Source organism: Garra rufa, chromosome 8 (assembly GCF_049309525.1).
Source record: "Garra rufa chromosome 8, GarRuf1.0, whole genome shotgun sequence".
Taxonomy (NCBI): Eukaryota; Metazoa; Chordata; class Actinopteri; order Cypriniformes; family Cyprinidae; genus Garra; species Garra rufa.
Genome location: NC_133368.1, coordinates 36,696,581 through 36,721,449, shown reverse-complemented (window position 1 = coordinate 36,721,449; position 24,869 = coordinate 36,696,581). Strand labels below are relative to the sequence as shown.

At 39.7% G+C, this 24,869-nt stretch overlaps 1 protein-coding gene across 1 annotated transcript; it reads right to left on the bottom strand.

Moving 5' to 3' along the window:
* Nucleotides 1-1,381: 1,381 nt before the first annotated feature.
* On the bottom strand, nt 1,382-20,247 carry nxpe3 (neurexophilin and PC-esterase domain family, member 3). Its single transcript, XM_073845891.1, has 6 exons — nt 20,046-20,247; nt 10,713-10,871; nt 8,870-9,639; nt 8,627-8,694; nt 5,683-5,883; nt 1,382-3,409 (listed from the first exon to the last, which is right to left on the bottom strand). The coding sequence occupies exons 2-6, from the start codon at nt 10,803-10,805 to the stop codon at nt 2,844-2,846; spliced, it is 1,698 nt and encodes a 565-aa protein (XP_073701992.1). The 5' UTR covers nt 10,806-10,871; nt 20,046-20,247; the 3' UTR covers nt 1,382-2,843.
* Between the last annotated feature and the right edge of the window lie 4,622 nt (nt 20,248-24,869).

Here is a 24,869-nt window from a genome sequence, read left to right as displayed (position 1 = left end):
TCTATGAGACAAATGTAAACACTCATTCGCTTGAACTTTTTCGAACTTTATTTCGAACTAATTAATATTTCAGGTTCAAGTGGGTGTGTGTGTGTGTGTGTGTGTGTGTGTGTGTGTGTGTGTGTGTGTGTGTGTGTGTGTGTGTGTGTGTGTGTGTGTGTGTGTGTGTGTGTGTGTGTGTGTGTGTGTGTGTGTGTGTGTGTGTGTGTGTAAGGAACTGGATGCAAGCAGAGTACTGCTGTTTCTAAAGCGTGCAGTGCCATCAGCTGCAAGAATTGATTTAAAAGAGAGTAGACGGTTTGCACTGGTCAGTTACCCAAACGCGCGACCATATTGGAGATATGTAAACAACAGCATGCATTGCACGGTTAATGTACTACTAAATACGTTGTCTTGCTAATTTATAATTTCTAAACCACGGGGATTAAACATGTGGAAGCTGTTCATCATATAGAAAAGGACTTAGTAAGCGGAAAGGGTGCAATATTTTAACAAACTAAAGTTAGTAGGTGGTAAACAAAATTAAGATATTAGCCTAATATTACACCTACCTGACGGAAAGTGATAAGAACAAACACAAATGTTGTCAAGATTCTTGCCCTGGAAATCCTGGTTTAGTTTGGCCAACCGCAAACATCTTTTGTTCCTCAGTTTTTTTTTTGTTTGTTTTTTTTTTTTGCACTCTTTTCTTTGATTTGTTATAACCTTTGGCGGTCTAGTACTCCAAAAAAAAAAAAAAAAAAAAAAATCCCGGTCCAACAGATTAGTACAGCCCAAAATATGCCACAAATTACCATAGTTAGCAGCAATAATCAGCAAAACATGCAAGTTTAGTTCGGTTCAGTGGCATTGTTTACATTCAGTGCCGTCAATTGCATATTAACAGTTAGTTGTATTTAGTATAGTATAGTATAGTATAGTATAAAGTACAGTTTTATATATATTTTTTTATTTTATTTTAGAATAATAACATTTCTGAACTCTCATATCTTATTATTCTTACCTTTGTTTGTCCAGGACATCCTGCTGTTTATTCATCTTTCATTATGATTTTTTCTTGTTCTAATATGATCCGGTTTCTGGAATAGTTTTTTTTTTTTTTTATCTCTTAGATGTCTCACATTTATTACAAAACTCATATAATGTATTCCTTCTACAATAATTTGATCTTTGATATCAATTTTCTCATCTAACTGGATCTTACTAGCCTGGAAAAATCCAGACCCTAATCTATTAAAATTAATTTAAATTGTGCTCTCGCGAGACCTCTGGATTTCCAGGGTAGGATCTTACTGCACCAAAGAATAATTTACCTTAATAATCTGCAGTGCCAGAGATCATTTAAAAGATTTTTACACAAAAGCACATTGGATGCTTAAGAATTCATTTATTTTGGTGAGTCATGAACACTGGACGCATGAAGAATTTTAAGAACTTTGTCATTGCAAAAAAAAAAGAAGAAGAAAAAAGAAGAGCACTAGAAACCCTTGTGCAGAGACCCAATTTCACAGCTGTAAAATCACATAAAAATGGAACAGAACAAATGAACTGAAAAACAGGTAGTGTTAAATAAGGCACATGAACTGATCGTAAACAACTCTTCCAAAAAAAATCGGAATAACTATTTTTGGAGTGTAAATGTCTCACATTGCATCTGGATACATAACACAGAACAGACAGAACACATGGTATAAATACTGTATAACTACATTTTTGGATCTTTTTAAAGAGGAAAATGCAGAGCATAACACAACAAAATGATCAAAAATAAGTGATAATTCATATTTCTGGATGACACCAGAAACCCCTTAGATCCAAAAAGTGACTTGCATGCTCGTCATACTTTTGTCACATGGCCACATGTCAGCTGGACAGATACAGATAATAACCAACTAACACAATCCTGTTTACCAAGGCACAGAAGCAGTTGTGCTTGCACTCACAGTTCATAACTCTCTCATATAACTTCTGTAATAGTAATTATTCTTCTGTAATTCTCTATTCTTCTTTTACAAACTGCTTTATACATAAATAATTTAATCTTTCTCTTTTATACAGGTGCAGCCTAAAAACTGATGGCTTTGTTATTTAGAATAGTTTATGCAGAAACTACAATCCTGTCATCATTTACTCACCCTCACGTCATTCCAACCCTGTATGACTTTCTTTATCCTGTATTTTTTTTGAATGTCTCAATATTTTTGTCCCTAATGGGGTTCAGTGTTGTTTTAGACTCAACTGTATGATAAAAAACAGTTATGTTTTTTGTTCTGCAAAATAAAGAAAGCCATACAGGTTTGGAACAAAGTAAGGTTGAGTAAATAAAGACAGGATTTTAATTTTTGAATGAACTATCACTACTCAAATCCCTGACTGGAGTCCAAGCAATAAGTTTGATTAGTTTTTGCCTGTTGACCGCATGCATATGTGGAATTGATTTGAGAATCATTTTAGAAATAATGAACAGATCTACATTTGTTGCCACTTGGCTTGAAAAAAAAAAAGCGCTTTACTCAAATCTGAGTTTCATTCAAGATAAAGAGGTCTGCCAGAGTCCAATGTAAAATCAATAATGGTAAGTGCTCCAAAATTATAAATATTATCTGTTCTCTTTAGTAAAATTTTAAACTAAAATAAAGTTCTGCATACATCAGGATATTGCCATGAAAGTATAAAGGGCTACATTAACTGTTTGCTTCATGGTGCTTTTGCATTTTAATAGTGCCAGCAAAATAATTATAAACATTTTTAAGCCCAGATAGCAAACAATGGCTGAATAGATAGCAAATGAGAGGTAATGAAGATAACCACCTCAAACTGCCCATCAATACTGCTTGAGAAGTTTACCCTCGCCTTCTCTTTCTCCTCACTGGGCAGATGTGCGAAAGAATGAAGTTAACCATGTTTGAGATAATATCAGGTGGAGGGTGTAGCTGATGCGGATGGTGGTGGGCGAGTGTCATCTCCCAGGCGTCCACCAACTGGACATTCAGACCTTTAAACATGGCTCGGAGTACTGCATCAAGCTGTTGGGAGAACCAGTCGCTGTTGAACAAGCTGGACTCCGGGTCTAGTTTCTGAAGGTTGGCCGTACGGATCAGAACCAAAGTGGCCGGTTCTCGATTCAGCAGTCGGATCACCGCCCTGCGGATGTGGCGCAGGCGCCGTATGTACACTTGCACTGGGAAAGTGCTGAAATGCGACCAGATGCTAATCACAACAACTGTGTCCGAGCCCCCTCGTAAGCTGTCCAGCTCATTGGAGATGTAGTGCATCTCAGCCGAGGATACGGACGTGAAGCGGATCGGTGGCCCGTGGCAGCGGTATCTCAACAGTATGTTGTGGTTGCTGTCCACTGCCATGTACGGCCCAACATTCTTCGGGCTATGAAAGTTGAATTCCTTAAACTCTACAATATTGTGAGATGAAACAGAGAGTGAGATGTAGATGAGAATTAGGAAAAGTCAACAGATTCATGCCCACTCAGGAATATGTTTAAAATACTTATTTGGCATGAAGATATGGAAAAACTCACCTTAGACTACAAACTAATATCTGTACTTCAGTTGTCTCAGGCCACATTCACACTGTACTTTTTATGGAACCTATTCAGTATGACTATAATAATAATAATGGTATAAAATATGTTAACTATAACAATAACAATATTGTTGTTGTTATATTATATTCAAATGTAAAACAAAATAAAGAATCCATTGCAGAATCTGATATTTTTTTACCAAAATAAGAGGGATCATGCAAAATGCATTTTAGTTTTTATTTAGTACTGACCTGAATAGGATATTTCACATACAAAATACATTTACATATAGACCACATGAGAAAATAAAAGTTGATTTGATAAAAATTACCCTGGTCAAAAGTTTACATACACTTGATTCTTAATACTGTGTTGTTACCTGAATGATCCACAGCTGTGGGTTTTTGTGTTAAGTGATAGTCCCTTGTTTGTCCTGAACAGTTAAACTGCCTGCTGTTCTTCAGAAAAATCTTTCAGCTCCCACAAACTCTGTGGTTTTTCAGCATTTTTGTGTATCTGAATCCTTTCCAACAATGACAGTATGATTTTGAGATCCATCTTTTTACACGGAGGACAACTGAGGGACTCATATGCAACTATTACAGAAGGTTCAAACACACAGTTTATCAGTTCAGGACATACAAGGTAACAACTTCATTCAGGTAACAACACAGTATTAAAGGAGAAGTCCGGTGTGATATTGACCTAAAGTGTATTGAATCATGATACCGAGTGTGAACGTACCTTGCATATCTCATCTCGTCTTGTCCACTGCTGTCCGAAATCTGGGGTCAGTTAGCCGATGCTCACAACAGCTTGTCAATGAGAGTCAATGGGGCATCGAGGCAGTCATGTAAATAAATCACTGTTTTACGCCATTTACGAGGCACAAAGTAGCTCCACACTTCATCGGTAGACTTCCAAGGGCCCCGACATTTAAAACGAGACATTGAGAACTCAGAAAAAGCACCGGTAGTTTATTTACGAGAAGATTTATACAGACAGTTGTAGTTGTAGTTTCCTTCCTGCTCGTCACTCGACTTAACGTGACTACATTCAAGATGGCGGCGGCCGCTAAACATCTTGCAGTTACTGTCTGTATAAATCTTCTCGTAAATAAACTACCGGTGCTTTTACTGAGTTCTCAATGTCTCGTTTTAAATGTCGGGGCCCTTGGAAGTCTACCGATGAAGTGTGGCGCTACTTTGTGCCTCGTAAATGGCATAAAACAGTGATTTATTTACATGACTCCTTCGATGCCCTGTTGACTCTCATTGATTAAGCTGTTGTGAGCATCGGCTAACTGACCCCAGATTTCGGACAGCTGGACACAAACCGAGATGAAATATGCAAGGTACGTTCACACTCGGTATAATGATTCAATACACTTTAGGTCAAAATCACACCGGAGTTCTCCTTTAAAAATCAAGTGTATGTAAATTTTTAAACGGGGTCATTTTATAAATATTATTTTCTCTTGTGGACTATATGTAAACGTCTTTAATGTGAAATATCTTATTCAGGTCAGCACTAAATAAAAAATAACATCCATTTTGTATGATCCCTCATATTTTAGTAAAACATTTTGCACCTTGCACCTCGGATCCAAAGAAGCCATTTTCTGAGGGTTATTACATATATGCTTTTTTATTAATGATGAGGATATTTTACGTTATGAAACTTGATGTATTAAGCATGCAAAGACCTCTTTTATGTCAAAGGATCAAGGGAAATTTGGTTTCTTATAAGCAACCCAAATTCACAGCACCAGAGATAGCGTTTGTGTGAGGAGTCATTTAGTACGAGTTGCTCTGAGACACTGAAAACACTGAATCATGTGTAAAAGAACACAATGCTGTGCTTTAAGCACTGAAGCATGAAAGCTTTTTTTTTTTTTTGACAACTCAAAAGGCCTGGATTGTCTTTCATTCCGTTCCTCCTCTCAGACCTCCACCCCCAATTTAAAAAAGAATGACCAAATCTACACAGATAACCAATCAGAAAAGCTCTTCACACGTACATTTTTTCATGCTTTCCTTTTTCAACATTGGGTTGGCTGAACATTTTTTAGCAGATGTGGTCAAAGCCAACAAAAATGGCTAAAAATCACCTTTAGAAAGGGTTTCAAAAATATTACTGACCTGGAACATGGGCAATGAGATACTCGTACCACTGTCGGACAGTGGAGTCTCCATACATGTACAGCATTTTCCCTCGTAGACATTGTGTTATGACTGTAGAGCTATTAAACTGACGCATGGCGACACCACTCAACGGTCTCCATGATCCCTGGTAGTAGTACCCAGAAGGAGTAAATTCACGGTGCATCCCTTTGGTTTGTACTGGAAGGGAAGAGGAAAGAAAAAGAACGAAAATGAGGAAATGTTGCCGATGAAAAAGGAGAACTGTGGAGAACTGTTATTACTGTTCTTATACACTACCAGTCAAACATTTTTGAACAGTAAGACTTTTTGAACAGAAGTTTTATACGTTCTGCTCACCAAGCCTGCATTTATTTTTTCCAAAGTACAGCAAAACAGTAACATTTTGAAATATTTTTACTAATTAAAAAATAACTGTTTTCTATTTTAATATATTTTAAAATGTAATTTATTCCTGTGATCAAAGCTAAATTTTCAGCATCATTACTCGGTCTAATAAGCTGATTTGGTGTTCAATAAATTATTATTATTATCAATATTTAAAAGAGTTAAGTAATTTTTTTTCAGGATTCTTGATGAATAGAAAGATCCAAAGATCAGCATTTATCTGAAATTAAAAGCGTTTGTAACATTACAAAACCTGAAAAAGCCTGAAAAAAACTTTACTCAGCTGTTTTCAACATAATAATAATGTTTTTTGAGCAGCATATCAGAATATTAGAATGATTTCATCATGTGATTGGAGTAATGATGCTAAAAATTCAGATTTAAAAATCACAGGAATAAATTAAAATTTAAAATATATTCAAATGGAAAACAGTTATTTCAAATAGTAAAAACATTTCATAATTTCACTGTTTAGCTGTATTGTGGATCAAATAAGTGCAGGCCAAGCAGAAGAGACTTCTTTTAAAAACATTACAAATCTTACTGGTAGTGTATATTTGAAAACATACACCTTTCAAAAGTTTAGGGTCAAGTAAGATTTAAAAAATAAATAAATAAACAAACAAACAAACACTTTTATTCAGCAACCATGCATTAAATTGATTTAAACAATTAAATGTAAAAAAAAATACATCATGGTTTACACAAAAATATTAAGCAGCACAACTGTTTTTCAACACTGATAATATTAAAAGGTTCTTTAGCACCAATTTAGCATATTGGAATAATTTCTGAAAAATAACGTGGCACTGAAGACTACAGTAATGGCTGATTTTTAGCTTTGCCATTAAAGGAATAAGTTACATTTAAAAATATACTAAAATAGAAAACATTTTAACTTGTAATAATATTGCACTATATCACTACTTTCAATCAATTGTGATTGTTAGTTCAGGCATATCTCAGTGTCATATATCAGTTGCACCTTTAACAAACACTTAAGAGTCCTATCTGAGCCGGACATATGTGGTATGTTTGGCACTATTAACATCTCTTCAGTTTAGCCAAGCTCACAAACAAATCTTCAACGCCTCTTCTTTTGACATCAGTATTATTTCTTCCACATACATTATATTCTGTGCACTTGCTGTTCAAGGTTTCTTTCTCCATTTCAGATCACTGTGTCATGACAAGCCTTGCAAGCAGTCCTCAATCATAAAAGTCATTGTCTCTAATAACTGCATCATCCTCATAAAACATTTTCAATTAATAGATTATTATCTTTTTTGTACCGTGGACATCCACAGTTGTTGTATTAGTTTCATGCTGATGGTTTCATGGGAGGTTAATCACAGACACAGACTGTAATTTTTTAATTCATTATGAATCAACAATAATACAATTTGTATATTTTATTGCCAGAGGGGTCTTGACTTAGGGGTTTGTGATGCCAAAAACGTAGATGGAGTTGCGGAATACAGTCATCAAAACTTGTCATAAGTAATTGTCTTGAGTAATGTAATTTTAAGTAAAGTTTTTAATTAAGAAATCAAAAAGTTGGTCAGTACACTAAATCAAATTGCGAAATATGGACTAGCATCTGTAAATACTAAGGCAAAATAAATGGCACATACGTGCAGTTTTGTTTATTACACACATACTGAAGTGTGCGTGACGCTTACTGTGATTTCAGAATCTGCCGCCTCAATAAATGAGGACACAAATGCATGAACAAGATCTCCAGAGCTCCTCTGAGAGTACTTCATGAGTATCTGACCATTTCATTTGAGAAAAACTGCAGTCATATCATATACACACAGGTCCTCATGGCTACCCAGCAAAATAAAAGTTTGGTTTAACTTGAAGAAATTGTATCAGAAATATATTTTTGTTTTATTTTTAACAGTAAGTCTTGTTTGTCTGCCAAAAAATACAATTAAATTAATTTAATTAAAAGATAAATTAATATTTTATGCCTTCATTTGATAACTAAAAAAAATTAAATAGACAACACAGAATTTCTGAAAAAATGGCTATTGTAAAAATAAAAAATAAATGTTAATAAATTATAATATATTAAATGTTAATATATTATTTATAAATAAAATTAAATCTGAAAAAATTTAAATGGCAAAAACAGAATTTGGGTAAAATACAAAATATTTCATAGGGTCCTAAAAATGTATTTTTTGTTAAACTTTGAATAGGTTGATGTTAAACTGGATAAATAAGTTTCATGGTGTTAATTAACCAGACATTTTTGATTCATACAAATTAATTTAACCATTAAAAAGGAATCCAGAAAAAATAACAGAAAAAGAAAAACAGACTCCAAAAAATAAAAATGGAAAAAAATGAATTTTGAAAAAAATAAAATGGATTTCATAGGGCCCTAGTTTTGACTGAACTGTATTTTTGATCAAATAAAAAAACAGCTTTGGTGAGCCTAAGAGATTTAAAAATGTAAAAAAAAAATCTTACCGACCTCAAACTTTTGAACAGCACTGCGAATATAGTATTACATGTGGCACAATACCTTTAGCAGGTTGAACAGTCACATTGTCCACCCCTGCAGAATGTATTGGAATTTTGATATTTACTCCACTAGAAAAAAACAAAACAAATTTAAAATATGTTCAAATATGTTCAATATTAAACTGAAGTATTTATAAAATATCTGCATTCTGAGCACAGTACATATTTGCATTAGCCAATAGAAATCAACAGTATCACTCAACCACTACTCTAAATGCAGAAATGGGTTTAACTTCTCACTCACCTTTGGAAGAACTGTGACTCATAAACAGTAAGAAGGTGTTTCTTATACCCTCCTTTTGAGTGGTTAATCCGTGTATCACAGTCCAACATCTTGGGCTTATAACAGAACCAGGGTTCTCCGGTCTGGGGGTCTGTGTAGTTGCAAAGTGGCTGCTGTTTGTTTGGCAGACACAAATTACATAAAGTGGTCTCAGAGAGGTACCCTGAGCGGAAGAGGCTCTTGAAGAACACTCGGTCCGATTGCTCCTCTCTGAGCCGTCTGAGGACCATCACAGCTTCGCTGGAGTGAATCATAGTCACTTCCACCTGGACAACGCCTGCCCAAAGCAGCGGGAAATATACAGTGTAGCTTCCATTGTTGTGGTCGTGTGCCTGGCCAACCACACCTGCCGCCAGTTCTGGCGTGTGAAGTCGCGCAACCAGAAAGTCTCCTCCATGTTTTTTGGGCTGACCCAAAAAGTTCTGCATCTGTACCTTCACTATCAGCTGCCCACCCACCTGGAGATCTCCAGGATCATGGATCGTGTAATAGCTCTGTGCAGGTTCGCTACTTTGACGCAACGGCAGTCCCAGGATAGATGGCTCTGGCCAGGCGATGGATTTGAGAAGATAGTTCTCCTCCCTGGCTTCCTCTGCAGTGGGCTCCTGGCCAAGGTGGGCACAGAAGGAGTAGTTAAACTCCACCGGTAGATAAAATTCAGAGGTCTTCAAGACTGATTGAATGCTGTTCTGAAGCTGATAGAAGGTAGATACTGTCTGACAGTTCCAGCCCTGCAGAAGACAAAAAAACGGACGCTTTAATGTAAAATAAATTCTAAAATTATCCTATATTTACAGTACAGACCAAAAGTTTGGACACACCTTCGCATTCTAATGAATGAGAAGGTGTGTTCAAACTTTTGGTCTGTACTGTATATTTTTCTGTTTATTAAAGTTTTTACTCTACATTTGTGCAGTTTTCAGTGGGTTAGTGATATTTTTTAAATATCTATAAATTAATAAATAAATATTTTTTAAATGGGTTTTTATACAAAAACTGTTTTTTTTATGTAAAATTCACATTATAAAAGACCCACATTTCTAACTTTAATTCATGGGGATAACATGGATAATTTCACATGGTTTAGTGTAAGATTTTTGTCCATCTTTTGGAAAATCCAGTTTTAAAAGTAAAAAAACAACTACAAATAACTTTTACCAGTAGGTGGCTGCAGAGCTCCACTATTTGCTATTTGCTATTTGACCACCTGAAAGATATTTTTTCACAAGTTTTTTCAGTTGAATTCATATCTACAGTACAGACCAAAAGTTTGGACACACCTGAATGAGAAGGTGTGTCCAAACTTTTGGTCTGTACTGTATATCTACAAACTACCAAATTTGTTTGTGTGACCACAAACCACATGTATCATCTTCTTCCAGATAGTTAGCTAGCTCATACATGAAAAGGAAGTACTACTTCCACGCAAATACAATGAATTACCAATTTATTGTTTGATAACTAGAAATATAGTTATCATGGCTGGCCATGGATGTACTGTATAGTGTGCTTACAAAACTTTATAACAATCCAAAACACAAGTTGAGACTTTTTATTTAAGAAAATATATCAATTTAAGAGAAAAGCTCTGATTGGGGGATTTAAACACTTAACATTTGGCAACCGCAACCACGAAAGCTTGCATAGACTTGCTTCCATTGCAAGATGACGCAAATGCAAAATGAAAAAGAGATGTTATTTAGTATAAATAACTGCAGAAAAATACTGAAGATGATTTTGCTTAACAAATTGAGAGAAATAGAAATCGTTGCTGCTGTGACACAATCCTATGACTTTTACTTACTTCCAATGAGGTGATATTCCACAGCAGGAATAAGAGTCCTGACAGAGCCAGCAGAGTGAAGAATGGGATATATTTGGGAAGGTATTTCTCCATGGTTTCTTCTCTCTGTCATCCTCCTGTCCAGCACTACAGCGGACCATGGCTGGCCATTATTGCATGCTAATCAAATAGATCAAAATAGCATGTAAACAGCAGTATCCAATTACATTTATGATTGCTTTAGATCAAAAATTGGGCTCCCATTAAACATTTGCATCTTCACAGTTCTCTGGCATCTTTTTTTAGCAATGTTCTGTTTTGATCATTGTTATTTTAATTTGACATATTTATGAATTAATCTATTATTAGCTTTTCATCAAACTCATGACCCCCTGCAGTCCCTTCAACCAATGCCAGTTTGGGAAATGTTGATGTAATATAATGCTTAATGTGTAATTAATAACAGCTTAATAACAACTCTCTCACTCTGTCTGTATATATGTGTGTGTGTGTGTGTGTGTGTGTGTGTGTGTGTGTGTGTGTGTGTGTGTGTGTGTGTGTGTGTGTGTGTGTGTGTGTGTGTGTGTGTGTGTGTGTCGAAATTATACAATCAAATTTATTCAACCCCCAGAGACTGCAGTACTTTACAACTACAAGCTTTTCTGAAAATCCAGGACTTTATAAAAATTACATTTATAACAGTTTACTGGCATATAAAAAGTGAAAATGTTATAGGACTTTTTAAATAACAGAGCTATGTCATAAGTATTTAACCCCTATTCAACATTGCTGTTTTAAAGTCACTTATTTTTATGATAGGGAACTGTGACGTAGTCATGGGATCATCCGGAGACGTTGGATCCATTTGCAACAGCTTTATTCGTACACACAGAGTAAACAAGCAAGGTTCAATACCGGCTGACTGGTGTGGTGAAGATAATCCGACAGGGGTAATGAGAGTCCGTGCAAAGGGTCGAGGCAGGCGGCAAGACAAAGGGGTAATCCGATAAACAGGCGGGGGTCGACAATAGGCAGGCAGCAATGATTCACACACACGATAAACAGTCCGGTTTGTAACAGAAAGGCAGTCCGTAAAGAGAACGCTCAGGATTGGTAGCATAACTAGCAAAACTTCGCAAAGTCTAAGACGCCAAACAGCGCTATAAATGGCCGCTGCGGGAGAAGTGACCCGGGAGACCCGGAACCGGAAATGATCGTCCCAGGCACGGGGTTGTGGGTAATGTAGTGAGTTAGAACTCAGGTGAGAGTTCCCGCTGGCGGAGGTTGGAGGGAGCCACAGAGACCGCGCTTGTGACAGAGCCCCCCCCCTGCGAGTGCCTCCTGGCACGAGGAGGTAACCGACGCCGGGGTCTACCCCTTCCACGGGGAGCTGGTCGACCTGGGTGAGAGGAATGAAATTCGGCGGTGAGCGAGGGATCCAAGATGTCCTCGGCCGGTACCCAAGACCTCTCCTCGGGGCCGTAGTCCTCCCAGTCGACCAGGTATTGGAGTCGTCCGTTCCGGCGTCGGGAGTCCAGGATGGTGCTGACTCGATATACCTCCTCGCCGTCGATGATCAGGGGGGCAGGTCCCTGCTGGGCGGTCCCCTCTAGGTTCTCCACTCCTCCCGGGTCACCAGCGGGCTTCAACAGAGAGACATGAAAGGTTGGTGAGATACGGTATTCTGCAGGAAGTTCTAATTTAAATGAAACTGGGGTGATTTGTCTGATTATTTTGAAAGGACCCACGTACCTGGGACTGAGCTTCTTGCAGGGTAGGCGTAGACGAAGGTCCCGGGTAGATAACCAAACCCACTGGCCGGGCTCATAAGGGGGGTTGGGTCGGCGTCTGCGGTCGGCCTGGACCTGAGTGCGTCGAATGGCTCTTTGCAGATGGACGTGTGCTAGATTCCAAGTCTCCTCGCTTTGCTGGAACCAGGAGTTGACCGCTGGGAGTTCGGAGGGTTCCCCTGACCAGGGGAACAAGGGGGGTTGAAATCCTAAGATGCATTGAAATGGTGTGAGATTGGTAGCAGGCTTGCGTAGTGAATTTTGGGCATACTCAGCCCAGAAGAGGTAGCGGTTCCAGTCTTCCTGATGGTTTTGACAGTATGAACGTAGGAAGCGGGTCAACTCCTGGTTTAATCTCTCGGCTTGGCCGTTGGACTGAGGGTGGTATCCGGATGTAAGGCTGATATTAACTCCAAGCAGACGGAAGAAGTTAGTCCAGAGACGTGAAGTGAATTGCGGTCCACGATCTGATACAATGTCCTCGGGTAACCCGTAGAATCGGAACACAGAGTTACATAGAGTCTCCGCTGTTTCCATGGCAGTGGGGAGTTTGGGGAGAGGGATGAGACGGCAACCTTTGGAGAAACGATCGATGACAGTGAGAATTACAGTATAACCCTGAGAGGCGGGTAGGTCCGTGATAAAATCTATGGCGATGTGGGACCACGGGCGCTTGGGTGTGGGTAAAGGCTGAAGAAGGCCTGCGGGTAACTGATGTGAAGCCTTAGCAGTGTTACAAATGGCGCAGCTCTTGACGAACGTGACGGTATCTGAGCGTATAGAGGGCCACCAGAAACGGTTGTTGAGCAGTTGTAGCGTTGCCTCGATACCTGGGTGACCGGAACTTGGGGTGGCATGAACCTCGGAAAGGACTCGTTTACGCAGGTTTGCTGGAACATAGGTGAGGTGGTCGGGACAGTTAGCTGGAGGAGGGTCCAGTAGGTGTTCCTCTGTGATCTCAGTCATGATGTCCCAAGCTACCGGGGCCACGACGACGGAGGTGGGTAGGATAGTTTCAGGAAAGTTAGTATGGAGGTCGGGTTCATGAATGCGGGAGAGGGCGTCCGCCTTAGTGTTCTGAGAGCCGGGTCGGTAGGTCACTTGAAATTGAAATCGGGTGAAGAAAAGGGCCCATCTAGCTTGGCGGTGATTGAGGACCTTGGCAGAGCGAAGGTATTCCAGATTTTTATGGTCGGTCAGCACTGTAAAGGGGTGACGAGCTCCTTCGAGCCAATGCCGCCATTCCTCGAGAGCTAGTTTGATCGCTAGCAGCTCTCGATTGCCCACGTCATAATTTCTCTCTGCGGGGGTGAGCTTGTGAGAGTAGTATGCACAAGGGAAGGTCTTGGGGGGTTGACCCTGACGTTGTGAAAGTACCGCTCCTACGCCGGTACTGGAGGCGTCTACCTCTACTAGAAACGGCCTGTCGGGATCTGGGTGGTGGAGGATGGGAGCCGTAGTGAACCTTTGACGCAAATCGTGGAATGCTTGGATGGCTGTAGTAGACCAGTTCAGACGGTGGTCCCCCTTTTTGATCATGGATGTGAGAGGCGCGGCTACGGTGCTGAAATGTCTGATGAAGCGGCGGTAGAAGTTGGAGAACCCCAGGAAACGCTGGAGCTCCTTGAGAGTTGTGGGACGTGGCCACTTGCGAACTGCATTTACCTTAGTCTCGTCCATAGCGACTCCTTCAGGGCTGATAACATAGCCGAGGAAGGCGATTTTGCTTACGTGAAACTCACACTTCTCTTCCTTGGCGTACAGTTGGTGCTGGATGAGACGTTTCAGAACAGCTCTAACATGTTGAATGTGCTCGGAGTAGGAGTTTGAGTAGATGAGAATGTCGTCTATGTAGATTATAACCCAGCGGTTCAACATGTCTCGGAAGATTTCGTTGACGAAGGCCTGAAAGTAGGAGGGGCTATTGGCTAGACCGAAGGGCATAACCCGGTATTCATAGTGACCGGTGGTTGTTGAGAATGCGGTTTTCCACTCATCCCCCTCGCGAATTCTGATGAGATTATACGCTGAACGTAAATCCAACTTGGTGTAGATCTTGGCCGTTCGCAACAATTCCAGTGCAGGAGGTACGAGTGGGAGTGGATAGCGGTATTTGATAGTTATGTCGTTGAGGGCCCGGTAGTCAATGCAGGGACGAAGACCTCCGTCCTTCTTTTTGACGAAGAAGAAGCCGGCCGACGCGGGAGAGGTGGAGGGTCGAATGAATCCCTTGGCCAGTTCCTCCTGGATGTACGCCTTCATGGCCTCGGACTCGGGCTGAGAGAGGGGGAAGACACGCCCACGTGGTGGAGTGGATCCTGGGATGAGGTCGATAGCACAGTCCCCTGGTCGATGAGGCGGTAGTTGAGTGGCTTTAAGGCGGCTGAAGGCCTCAATAAGATCCTGGTATTCGCTGGGTATAATCGTATCTGGCCTAGGTTGGGTGCGTGGCTCAACTGTTCGGGTGATTCGTGGGGAGCAATGCATTTGACAGTGAGGAGACCAGTGAGTGATAATTCCCTGAGTCCAAGAGATGGCTGGTTCGTGTAGGTGGAGCCATGGGTAGCCTAGGATGAGCGGTGATTGGGGTGAGGAGATAAGGAAGAAGCGAAGGGTCTCTGAATGGTCAGGTTGGATCTGTAGAGTGATATCGTCGGTGGTGTGATGGATCCGTCCAGATCCTAGCGGTCGCCCGTCGATGGCGGCCACTGCCACAGGTGAAACACAAGACAGGATGGGTAAGTGATTATTAGCAACGAAATCTGAGTCAATAAAATTCCCCGCTGCCCCCGAGTCAATCAGGGCTGTGGTTTGAATAGAATTCCCATTGAACATTAGGGTAACAGGTATTTCACATCGATTGATATGAGGTTTAACTTGACTCACCGAGGATGGTGGACGTGGGGGTCGAGTGGGACAGTTGGCCCTGATGTGTCCAGCCAAGCCACAATACAGGCAAAGATTGCTCTTTAGCCGTCTCTCCCTCTCCTCCAGGGTCAACTTGGTGGCTCCTAACTGCATAGGTTCAGGAACTGCCTCGACGGTGGGTAGATTCAGGGGCACGGAGGAACCTGGTCGACTTGGTTTACGAGCTCGCATGACGTTGTCAATCCGGATGGACAGATCGATGTATTGATCTAACGAGAGACCCTCATCTCTACAGGCCAGTTCTACTTGCAGGTCCGGATGTAGCCCTCTCCGATAGTGGAGCTTGAGAGGCCCGTCGTTCCATCCACTCTGGGCTGCGAGGGTGCGAAACTCGAGTGCATAATCCGCTGCTGTACGCCTGCCCTGTTTGAGTGTAACAATCTGCTCCCCGGCCTCGCCGCTTTGTGAGCTGGGTTGAAAAACTGCTTTAAAACGTTCCAGGAAGTTAGCGAAGGAGGGGAAGGTTGGTTGACCCAGATTCCACACGGCGGTGGCCCAGTCTAACGCTCTTCCGGAAAGCAAGGAGCAAACGAAGGCTATTTTGCTCTCATCCGTGGGATACAGATGGGGTTGTTGATTTACGAACAACGTACATTGCAATAGGAACCCCTTACATTTAGTAGACGTACCGTCAAACTTCTCCGGGAAAGCGAGACGTGGGCTGGTGGTGACTGCCTGAGCTGCTGGCGGTGGCGTAGTTACCGGAGGTGGAGCAGGCGAGGTAGCGATCTGTAGGCCCTGCAGTGCTTGTACTAACTGTTCCGTTAGGTGGGTAAGTCGGTCGAGTTGCTGCTGGTGATGTGTCAGGACCGAAGCTTGGGCGGTGAGCTCGGTGGTAAGCTGGGCGACTGTCGCTGGATCCGTAGGTGGCGAAGTTTTCTGTGACGTAGTCATGGGATCATCCGGAGACGTTGGATCCATTTGCAACAGCTTTATTCGTACACACAGAGTAAACAAGCAAGGTTCAATACCGGCTGACTGGTGTGGTGAAGATAATCCGACAGGGGTAATGAGAGTCCGTGCAAAGGGTCGAGGCAGGCGGCAAGACAAAGGGGTAATCCGATAAACAGGCGGGGGTCGACAATAGGCAGGCAGCAATGATTCACACACACGATAAACAGTCCGGTTTGTAACAGAAAGGCAGTCCGTAAAGAGAACGCTCAGGATTGGTAGCATAACTAGCAAAACTTCGCAAAGTCTAAGACGCCAAACAGCGCTATAAATGGCCGCTGCGGGAGAAGTGACCCGGGAGACCCGGAACCGGAAATGATCGTCCCAGGCACGGGGTTGTGGGTAATGTAGTGAGTTAGAACTCAGGTGAGAGTTCCCGCTGGCGGAGGTTGGAGGGAGCCACAGAGACCGCGCTTGTGACAGGAACAAAATGTTCCAATATATTTTGTCTTAAGATGCACACCAGTTATGTTTTTTTTTCTAAGGCATTTTAATAAACAAAATACTTGTCTATGAAACCTCGCCATTATTATATATGACTACAAATGTAACATATTTTTTTTCTTTGTATTGTTACATTAGTATGGTACAAGATTATCCTATTTAAATCAATGTGATAAACGAGTTAGGATATAAGTAATCTAAAAGAAATCAAAAACTAATCTGATTATATTACTGTACCTAAAATGTGTAATGGATTATAATACTGACAATTTTCATCATGTAATTTGGAATCATTTATGGACTACAATTTTCAAGTAATCTACCTTTTCCACCCAAATTTAAGCTTGACTGCTTCACTCTTTCAATTAGAAATTAAGACAAAAGTATTTACATTTACAGCCAAACCAAAAATGAATCAGACACTAGATATAATTTTTTATATTGTTTTTCTAGTGGGTGCAGGACACTACAGTTTATTTACATAAGTAAGGATAGCAAAATAAAGTTAACTGTGACATGTAAAGTAATAAGTGATTATACCCAAAAATTCTTCATACAGTGGACTACCAGTAAAATTAATAAAAATATTTGGGACCAAAAATGTTATGACACTTTGACCTGACCATGTTTTGTTGCATGCCTTTCTATCAAAGTTATCTGACACTATCAAGATGAATTTGTTCTGGCACAGTTTAATTCTTGAGTTCTTATCATATTTTATTACCATTTTCAAAACTATAGCGAATAAACTGTGATAATGTGGAAAATGTTTGACTGTACCTACTGTAAAGCATTAAATATAACCTTTTTTCATTTACATTTATTTTACAATGCAGTTGTATTCACTGCTTAATTTGAGCCGGATCCTCCCGGGTCCTGTTCCGGAAAATGTCAGATTTTTTTATTTTTGCCTTCCAGTATTTGTTTTTAAAGATTTGGCATTAACAAGTGCATTAGATCATAACAGTGTGTGCGTGCATATGAGACAGAGCAAGCACAGGTTTATGTAGATGTATTTGGAGGGTTTTGGATTTGGATGTGTGTTGGTCCTTAACATATTTTCGACCAATCAACTTGTTCAAAATCGCTCTCATTGATTGCTTACTGCTTAACCAACTCTCTCCAAACGCATTTAATGAGCAGCGGAATGTTTAGAAAGAAAGTGTAATATCAGAAATAATGCCAAATCAAGAGAAATATTATTATGTATTAAAGGGGCTATATGCAACTTTTTCCCCAAAAGAAACGTAACAATAGCCTTTTTATTTGACCATTTATGACACAAACATCTCCTGATGAGCATATTGACACCTTGTCAGCTCACAGTGGGTGCACCTATAAGCAGGTATCCTATTTTTCCTATTTTCTGTCGGGTTGGATTTTTTGCGCGCTGTCTGCGGTGCGGATGTGACGTCAAGCGCGTTCATGTTAAACGTTTCAGATCACTCTGCCTCCACCGCTAGTCAGCAATTAGTCTACACTCGCAAGCAGTGCAATGGATTGTGCGAATACACAGAAGAGACCCAGGACAACTCTGATACCAACAGTAAATCCACAGAAGACTAAAAAAGTTAAACCCCTGACAAGTGCCTGAAAAAGATCGAAGGACTAGAGTGAACAATATATGTATTTGACTGTTCTTACCTCTGTAAACATAATGTTGACTTCTTTGCAGCGGATGACTTGTTAAGATTTGCACGTACGAGCGCGCGCTGCGAGAGCGAGCAGAAAGGAAGAGCAGTTCTGTTTTTTGGCCACAGGTGTCAGTCACGAGTTTAAATTTCAGAAAATTGCATATAGTCCCTTTAACATTATAAACACTATAAACATAGCTATAAGTTAGCTACCCTGACTCCAAAACAAATCATTTAAATGTAAAGGTATTCAGAACAGAACAGGAATGAAACAAAATATATGAAGTTAAGAAACCAAAACAAAGCGAAACTAAAAATACCAGGCATTGGGCTCACGTACCTCTGTAATTCGGCACAAATCCAAGTGTTTCCATATTCCCAAAGTATTTGAATGATAAACTGTTATTTATAATGTATACTAGGCTTTGTACTGTACGTTCGTATTTCGATGGGAAAAAATGTATTCTCTTCAGCAAAAATGTGCTTGGCATAACAGCAGAGTGGACCAATTATACTAGGCTACGGACTATTTAAATTGACCAGAGTAACATTTTAAATGTTGATTGACTGTATTTTATTTTGATAATGTACACACTGAAATGTCAAGTTTGAATTGCTAGAATGGTGTGTGTGCACGCGAGGCGCCGGCGCGATCGAATAGCTGAAACATAAAAAATACTCCACTATTTTTGGTCATACAGAAAAAGTTGGACATAATTCCGTAAAGTGTTTAATTTTTGCACGCTCACAGGATGCGCATTCTGCCATCTCGTTTCTCGGTTTCCTTTTCGTGAACTTGTTTGCACAGCGCCGCGCCTTACATCTGTTTTAAATTTGTTAATTATTTAAGTCAGATATATTTTTTATATTTATACCTTTCTTATATAGACTGTGATTGTATTTTATTTTTATGAAAACAAATTTTATTTTTAATGTAACTCACATTTTCCATCATCCTGCTGAATTATTTTTGACCCAGGGTTTCTGCAGAAACTTGTAAACTATGCGCTTATGGTTGTAACGTCACCGTTTAGTGGCGTAATTGAATGTTCCAGTAAAACTGAAGTTGTATTGTCAGTGTCTGTCACAGCGCCTTTTAACTGCTGTTTTGGATTAATTTACAAATTAAGCACTGTATTGCATTATAATTATTGTTATATTTGTATTAGTAAGTAATCTAAACTGAGACACTTTAGGTACAAGTCCACCCCCCAAAGTCTCACAAAATCCTGTGGGAAACGCTGTAAACATGCCAATTTTTATGTATATGTAATATATAATAACTGTTGTTATAATAACTGCTGGCTGCTGTCTCTTGTCTTGCTTCAGCCACTGTGCAGCATCTAGCATTTATGCGTTGCAATATATCAAGGCTGAATATAATAATCTGTGTCCTTCTACATTCTGGTGGATTTCGAAAACATACCCATTTTATCACTATGTTTCGGTTTTACTAGCCAAATCGCTAAACGTCGAGTCAACTTTATTGTGGCGTAAGGCCAAATCGGATGCTGTTTAGATGCCGCGGTACACAATGACGTAACGAATGTGAAAATATAACTCGTGTATTTGTATGATCTCGAATGAATGTAGCATCGTTCACCCACCTAATGTACTGAGGCTCCAGCCCCGACGTGCTGCTGCAGACCGCTTTGTTATTATCCATCATGAGGCCAGCATCATGCCCATCGGTCAGTCTCAAACATGAACGAAATAACCGAGTCATTGAAGCAGACTGGAACAGACCAGCTTAGAGGACAACCAGTAGTGACTGCACGTCGAGCTGCGTTTGCTACTTTCAAACACTCAAACACGCAGCATCGTTTCCGCCCCAGCTGTGAAAACAGGGGGGGGGAAAAACGGAATACAGCTATTGATGATTGTTTCATCTGATCACATATTGGGCATCAGTATGAAATAACACATTATGTATTTATTAAATAAAAAGCACAATACATAAAAAACGTTCCGTTTACAAAATCGATTACGTTGCATTAACAGACAGGGTTTGCTCACATGGTTTTAACCCTATATAGCCATGAGCATAAATTTAATCTACGGTAGGGGGGGACAATAAACAAAAATTTGTCATGAGCAATCTTTAAAGGGAAACAAATAAAATAGCTAAAACGGTACTTGTAAGGATAGATATGTGCGTACATAGCATACAAACCGTGCTTAAATATGAGTTAACACTGATCAGCTTGTGTGTGAACTGATATTAGCCTCATACTGTATGTGACCCTGGACCACAAAACCAGTCATAAGGTAAAATTTTCCAAAACTGAGATATATACATCATATGAAAGCTCAACAAATAAGCTTTCTATTTATGTATAGTTTGTTAGGATAGGACAACATTTGGCCGAGATACATCTATTTGAAAATCTGGAATCTAAGAGTGCGAAAAAATCAAAATACTGAGAAAATCACCTTTAAAGTTGTCCAAATTAAGTTCTTAACAATGCATATTACTAATCAAAAATTACATTTTGATAGGTTTACAGTAGGAATTTTACAAAAAATCTTAATGTAACATGATCTTTACTTAATTCCCTAATGATTTTTGACATAAAAGAAAAATCAATAATTTTGACCCATACAATGTATTTTTGGCTATTGCTACAAATATACCCCAGCGACTTAAGACTGGTTTTGTGGTCCAGGGTCACATATTGTAATTAGATCTACTGATATGTTGGGTTTTACTCAGTATGTTGATAACGGCAGATCACTGAGTTTGCTATGGCAAGCCGTTTTAGCCTAAAATATACTAAGCATTACTCGTCGTAAATGCACTGACGGCTGAAGGTCTGGAATTCATGGCAGCTTTCATTGGCCAAGGCCCGCCCATAAGACCGTTTGATCGACATATCAAACAACCAATCACAGTTCGTTTCGTTCAGCGTCACGTTTCTGTGCGTGGAAATGCCCCCACAACAACAGACTGGCGTGCAACAAGTCCGTCATTGAAATAACCAGCATTGAAAGATAACGAAGAAGAGGGAGAACAAGCAGTAAGTCAGTAATTTGTTCGCGAACGTCGCATATGTGTATAACAACAATGGCGTCTGCATAAGCACATTTTAGCAAAACGCAGAGTAAATCAGTATGCGCTTTGTTTCCCGGCGGACCGAAAATAAACGCAACACTCGTGTCTCCCGGAAATCCGGTCAAATTCAACTAATCAGATGACGACTTCGACATTCCTGAAGTGTTTCCAGTTAAGTGTACCATATGCATCAGACGTTCAGCCAACGTTCCGTGAGCGTGACGTCTGAGGCTGAGACTAAGATAAGCCAGCTCGTAAACTTCCGTTGAAGCTCATTTTATATGCGCTATATATTAGGTGGACACTCTTGAGACTCATCTACTGCCTCGTTCTTATCAGAAACTGAGAAAAATTATAATTGCAACATTATAAACAATGTTAGCGGCATGAACATTCAGTTTCTTATTATTTAACAACATATAATTTAAATGCGGAGCCTGACAATCCCATGCTCTCCGTATCTGCATAGTTGTACATTTAAATGCTGACAGCTAAACACTATCATAACGCGTTTAGGCTAACGTAAGAGTTAGTAAAAACTTAATTAGAGAGCTCTGTAATTGAAATTCTTACTAGTAAAAATTGATTTAGAGAGCTCTCTAATTGTAATTGTTACTAGTAAGAATTAGATCGTAGAGTTCTCTAATTGTAATTTTTACTAGTAATAATTCAATTGTAGAGCTCTAATTAAAAAAAGGAATGGAGGTCAGGCATTATTAATATGATGGTGTAAATGTACGTTGTATAATGTGCCCAGGGATATACATAATAAAATAATATAATACTAAACAAAAGATGACTCTGATTAATGGCTTTATTGCTGTTGGATCAGGATTATGTTGTTTTATTGAGTTTATGCATCATCCGGACTCAGAATTGTTTAATTTATTCTTGGGAAAATTAGCATTTGGATATAAATGCTGTCAAATGCTGTCATAATTTACCATGATGTAGTGATTCGAGGGAAATGACTGAGTAAACTGAGAAAATATGCTTAAATATACCAGAGATGAAGAACAGAAACTATAGCTGGAGCTATGTTGCGCATATTATTTTGAGGAGTCAGCGGTCTGACTGCCTGTATAAATTACAAACAAGTAAAATGTTTGTTCTTTGTTGATTATATAGCAACAACTTGAAAAACAGACAAAACAGAAAAGGTAAGAGCATATTAATATAATAGGCACAGACCTGTAGCGGAACTAATTTTACCCTATATTTATATTTTATATTTTAGGCTAACGGCTTGCCATAGTTTGCTGCGGTTGATCTAACTTTAAATACGAAACCTCATCAGTCCCAAACTAAACTATAAATACTATGTGGAGGACGCAAAATAATTTAATATTTATAATATGACCGCGTGGTGAACCTATGATCCTAGCTGTAGTGGGTGACCACAACAAATTATTATCCAACAAGCAACGTATTAAACAAGCTAAGCTAGGTAACATATAATTGCTCATGGAAAAAACATCAGATATCATCATTTTTTGTCATTACTAAATTATTAATGATCCAGCAACATTTGTATGTAAGAGAAAGAATCACTTCATCCGATGTTTAAAGTAAATAAAATAGCCTCGACAGCCTACTTACACATAACTACTACAGAACTGTACTCTCTCCCGCCGAAAAATTTTGTGTGTCCTGAGAAGTAAGGGGAAAGCGGCAATGGACCAAAGCACTGTGAGGTAAAGGAAAGGGGGACTCAAAACGTTTCTAAACGTAATATGTTTTTTTTTTTTTTTAGTTTACTTTGTTTTGCTACGTACACAGTTATGTTAAGTACCGTCTTTGTATGATTTGCAATGCACAGAGTGGTTTGTAATGGTATTTTTAGACCCCCGTCTCCCCTCCGCAATTTACGCCTATGACCCTGGCCTCGCGTTAATGGGTTCACCCACAAATGAAAATTATGCGGCGTTCCAGGCAACGGTTACCGGCATTTTTCTAACCTTCTACCTGTGAAAGTGCACTGGAACAGCAGTAAACTCGTACTAGTGCCACGTTCCAGGCAACCCTTCAAACGTGTTCAATCCTCCTACATTTTTCTTCACAAATCCTCATTTTGTACTTCTAATTCGTGACTGGTGCTGTGTTTACCTCTCTCCACAGCGATCGCGTTCTCCACTTCTGAGTGGCAAATGCAGCATCATCAACGTTATAGATCATCCACCCGGAGATGCTTCCGTGTATGGGTTGGCACAAGCTAGATTAAAGTGATTATTACATCTTATTACATTTTAAATATGCATTTTTTTTAACTAAATTTTTCCATCTAAAAAATATATCAAAATTACGACCTATGCTCTCAATGTCAAATGCAGAAACGTTAATTCATGCATGTATGACCTCAAGGATAGATTATTGTAATGCTTTATTGGGCGGTTGTTCTGCACCCTTAATAAACAAACACCAGCTGGTCCAAAATGCAGCAGCTAGAGTTATTACTAAAACCAGAAAGTATGGCCATATTAGCCTGGTTCTGTCAACACTGCACTGGCTCCCTATTAAACATCATATAGATTTTAAAATCTTTCTAATTATAAAGCCCTGAATGGTTTAGCTCCTCAGTACTTGAGCAAGCTCTTATCATATTATAGGTCCTCACATCCGCGGCGCTGCGTTCTCAAAACTCTGGCTATACGATAATACCTCAACTCCCAAACTCTGGAACAATCTACCTAACACTGTTCGGGAGGCAGACACACTCTGTCAGTTTAAATCTAGATTAAAGACCCATCTGTTTAACCTGGCCTACATTTAACACATTTCTATAATCCAAATCCGTTAAAGGATTGTTAGGCTGCATTAATTAGGTCAACCAGTACCGGGAACACTTTCTCATAACACCTGATGTACTCGTTGCATCAGAAGAAGAATGGCATACACTAATATTAGTATATTTCTTTCTTATTCCAAGTTCACCGTAGCCACCAGATCATGTATCCAGATCAGACTGTATCTGCAGTCCCCTGGATCCAGTCGGTACCCAGCTCAGATGGTGGATCAGCACCCAGAATTAACCTCTACAGCCCTGAATGTCAGCAGAGACCACGTCAACTAGATGAGCCCCAGAGACAGATCATTAGTGAAGACCTCATCACCAAGACGCATTACCCAGATGAGTCCTCTCCAATGTGATTTTGTGGCAACATGGAACTTTTGCATCTACATTAATATTAGTATGTTTCTTTCTTATTCCGAGGTCACCGTAGCCACAAGATCATGTCTGTTTCCAGATCAGGTGGTCACTACTGCAGTCCCTCAGATCCAGTCCGTATCAAGAGCCTACAGCCGAATGTCAGCGGATACCATGTCAACTAGATGAGCCCCAGAGCAGTGGCGGCTACTGGTCTGTCAAATAGGGGAAGCT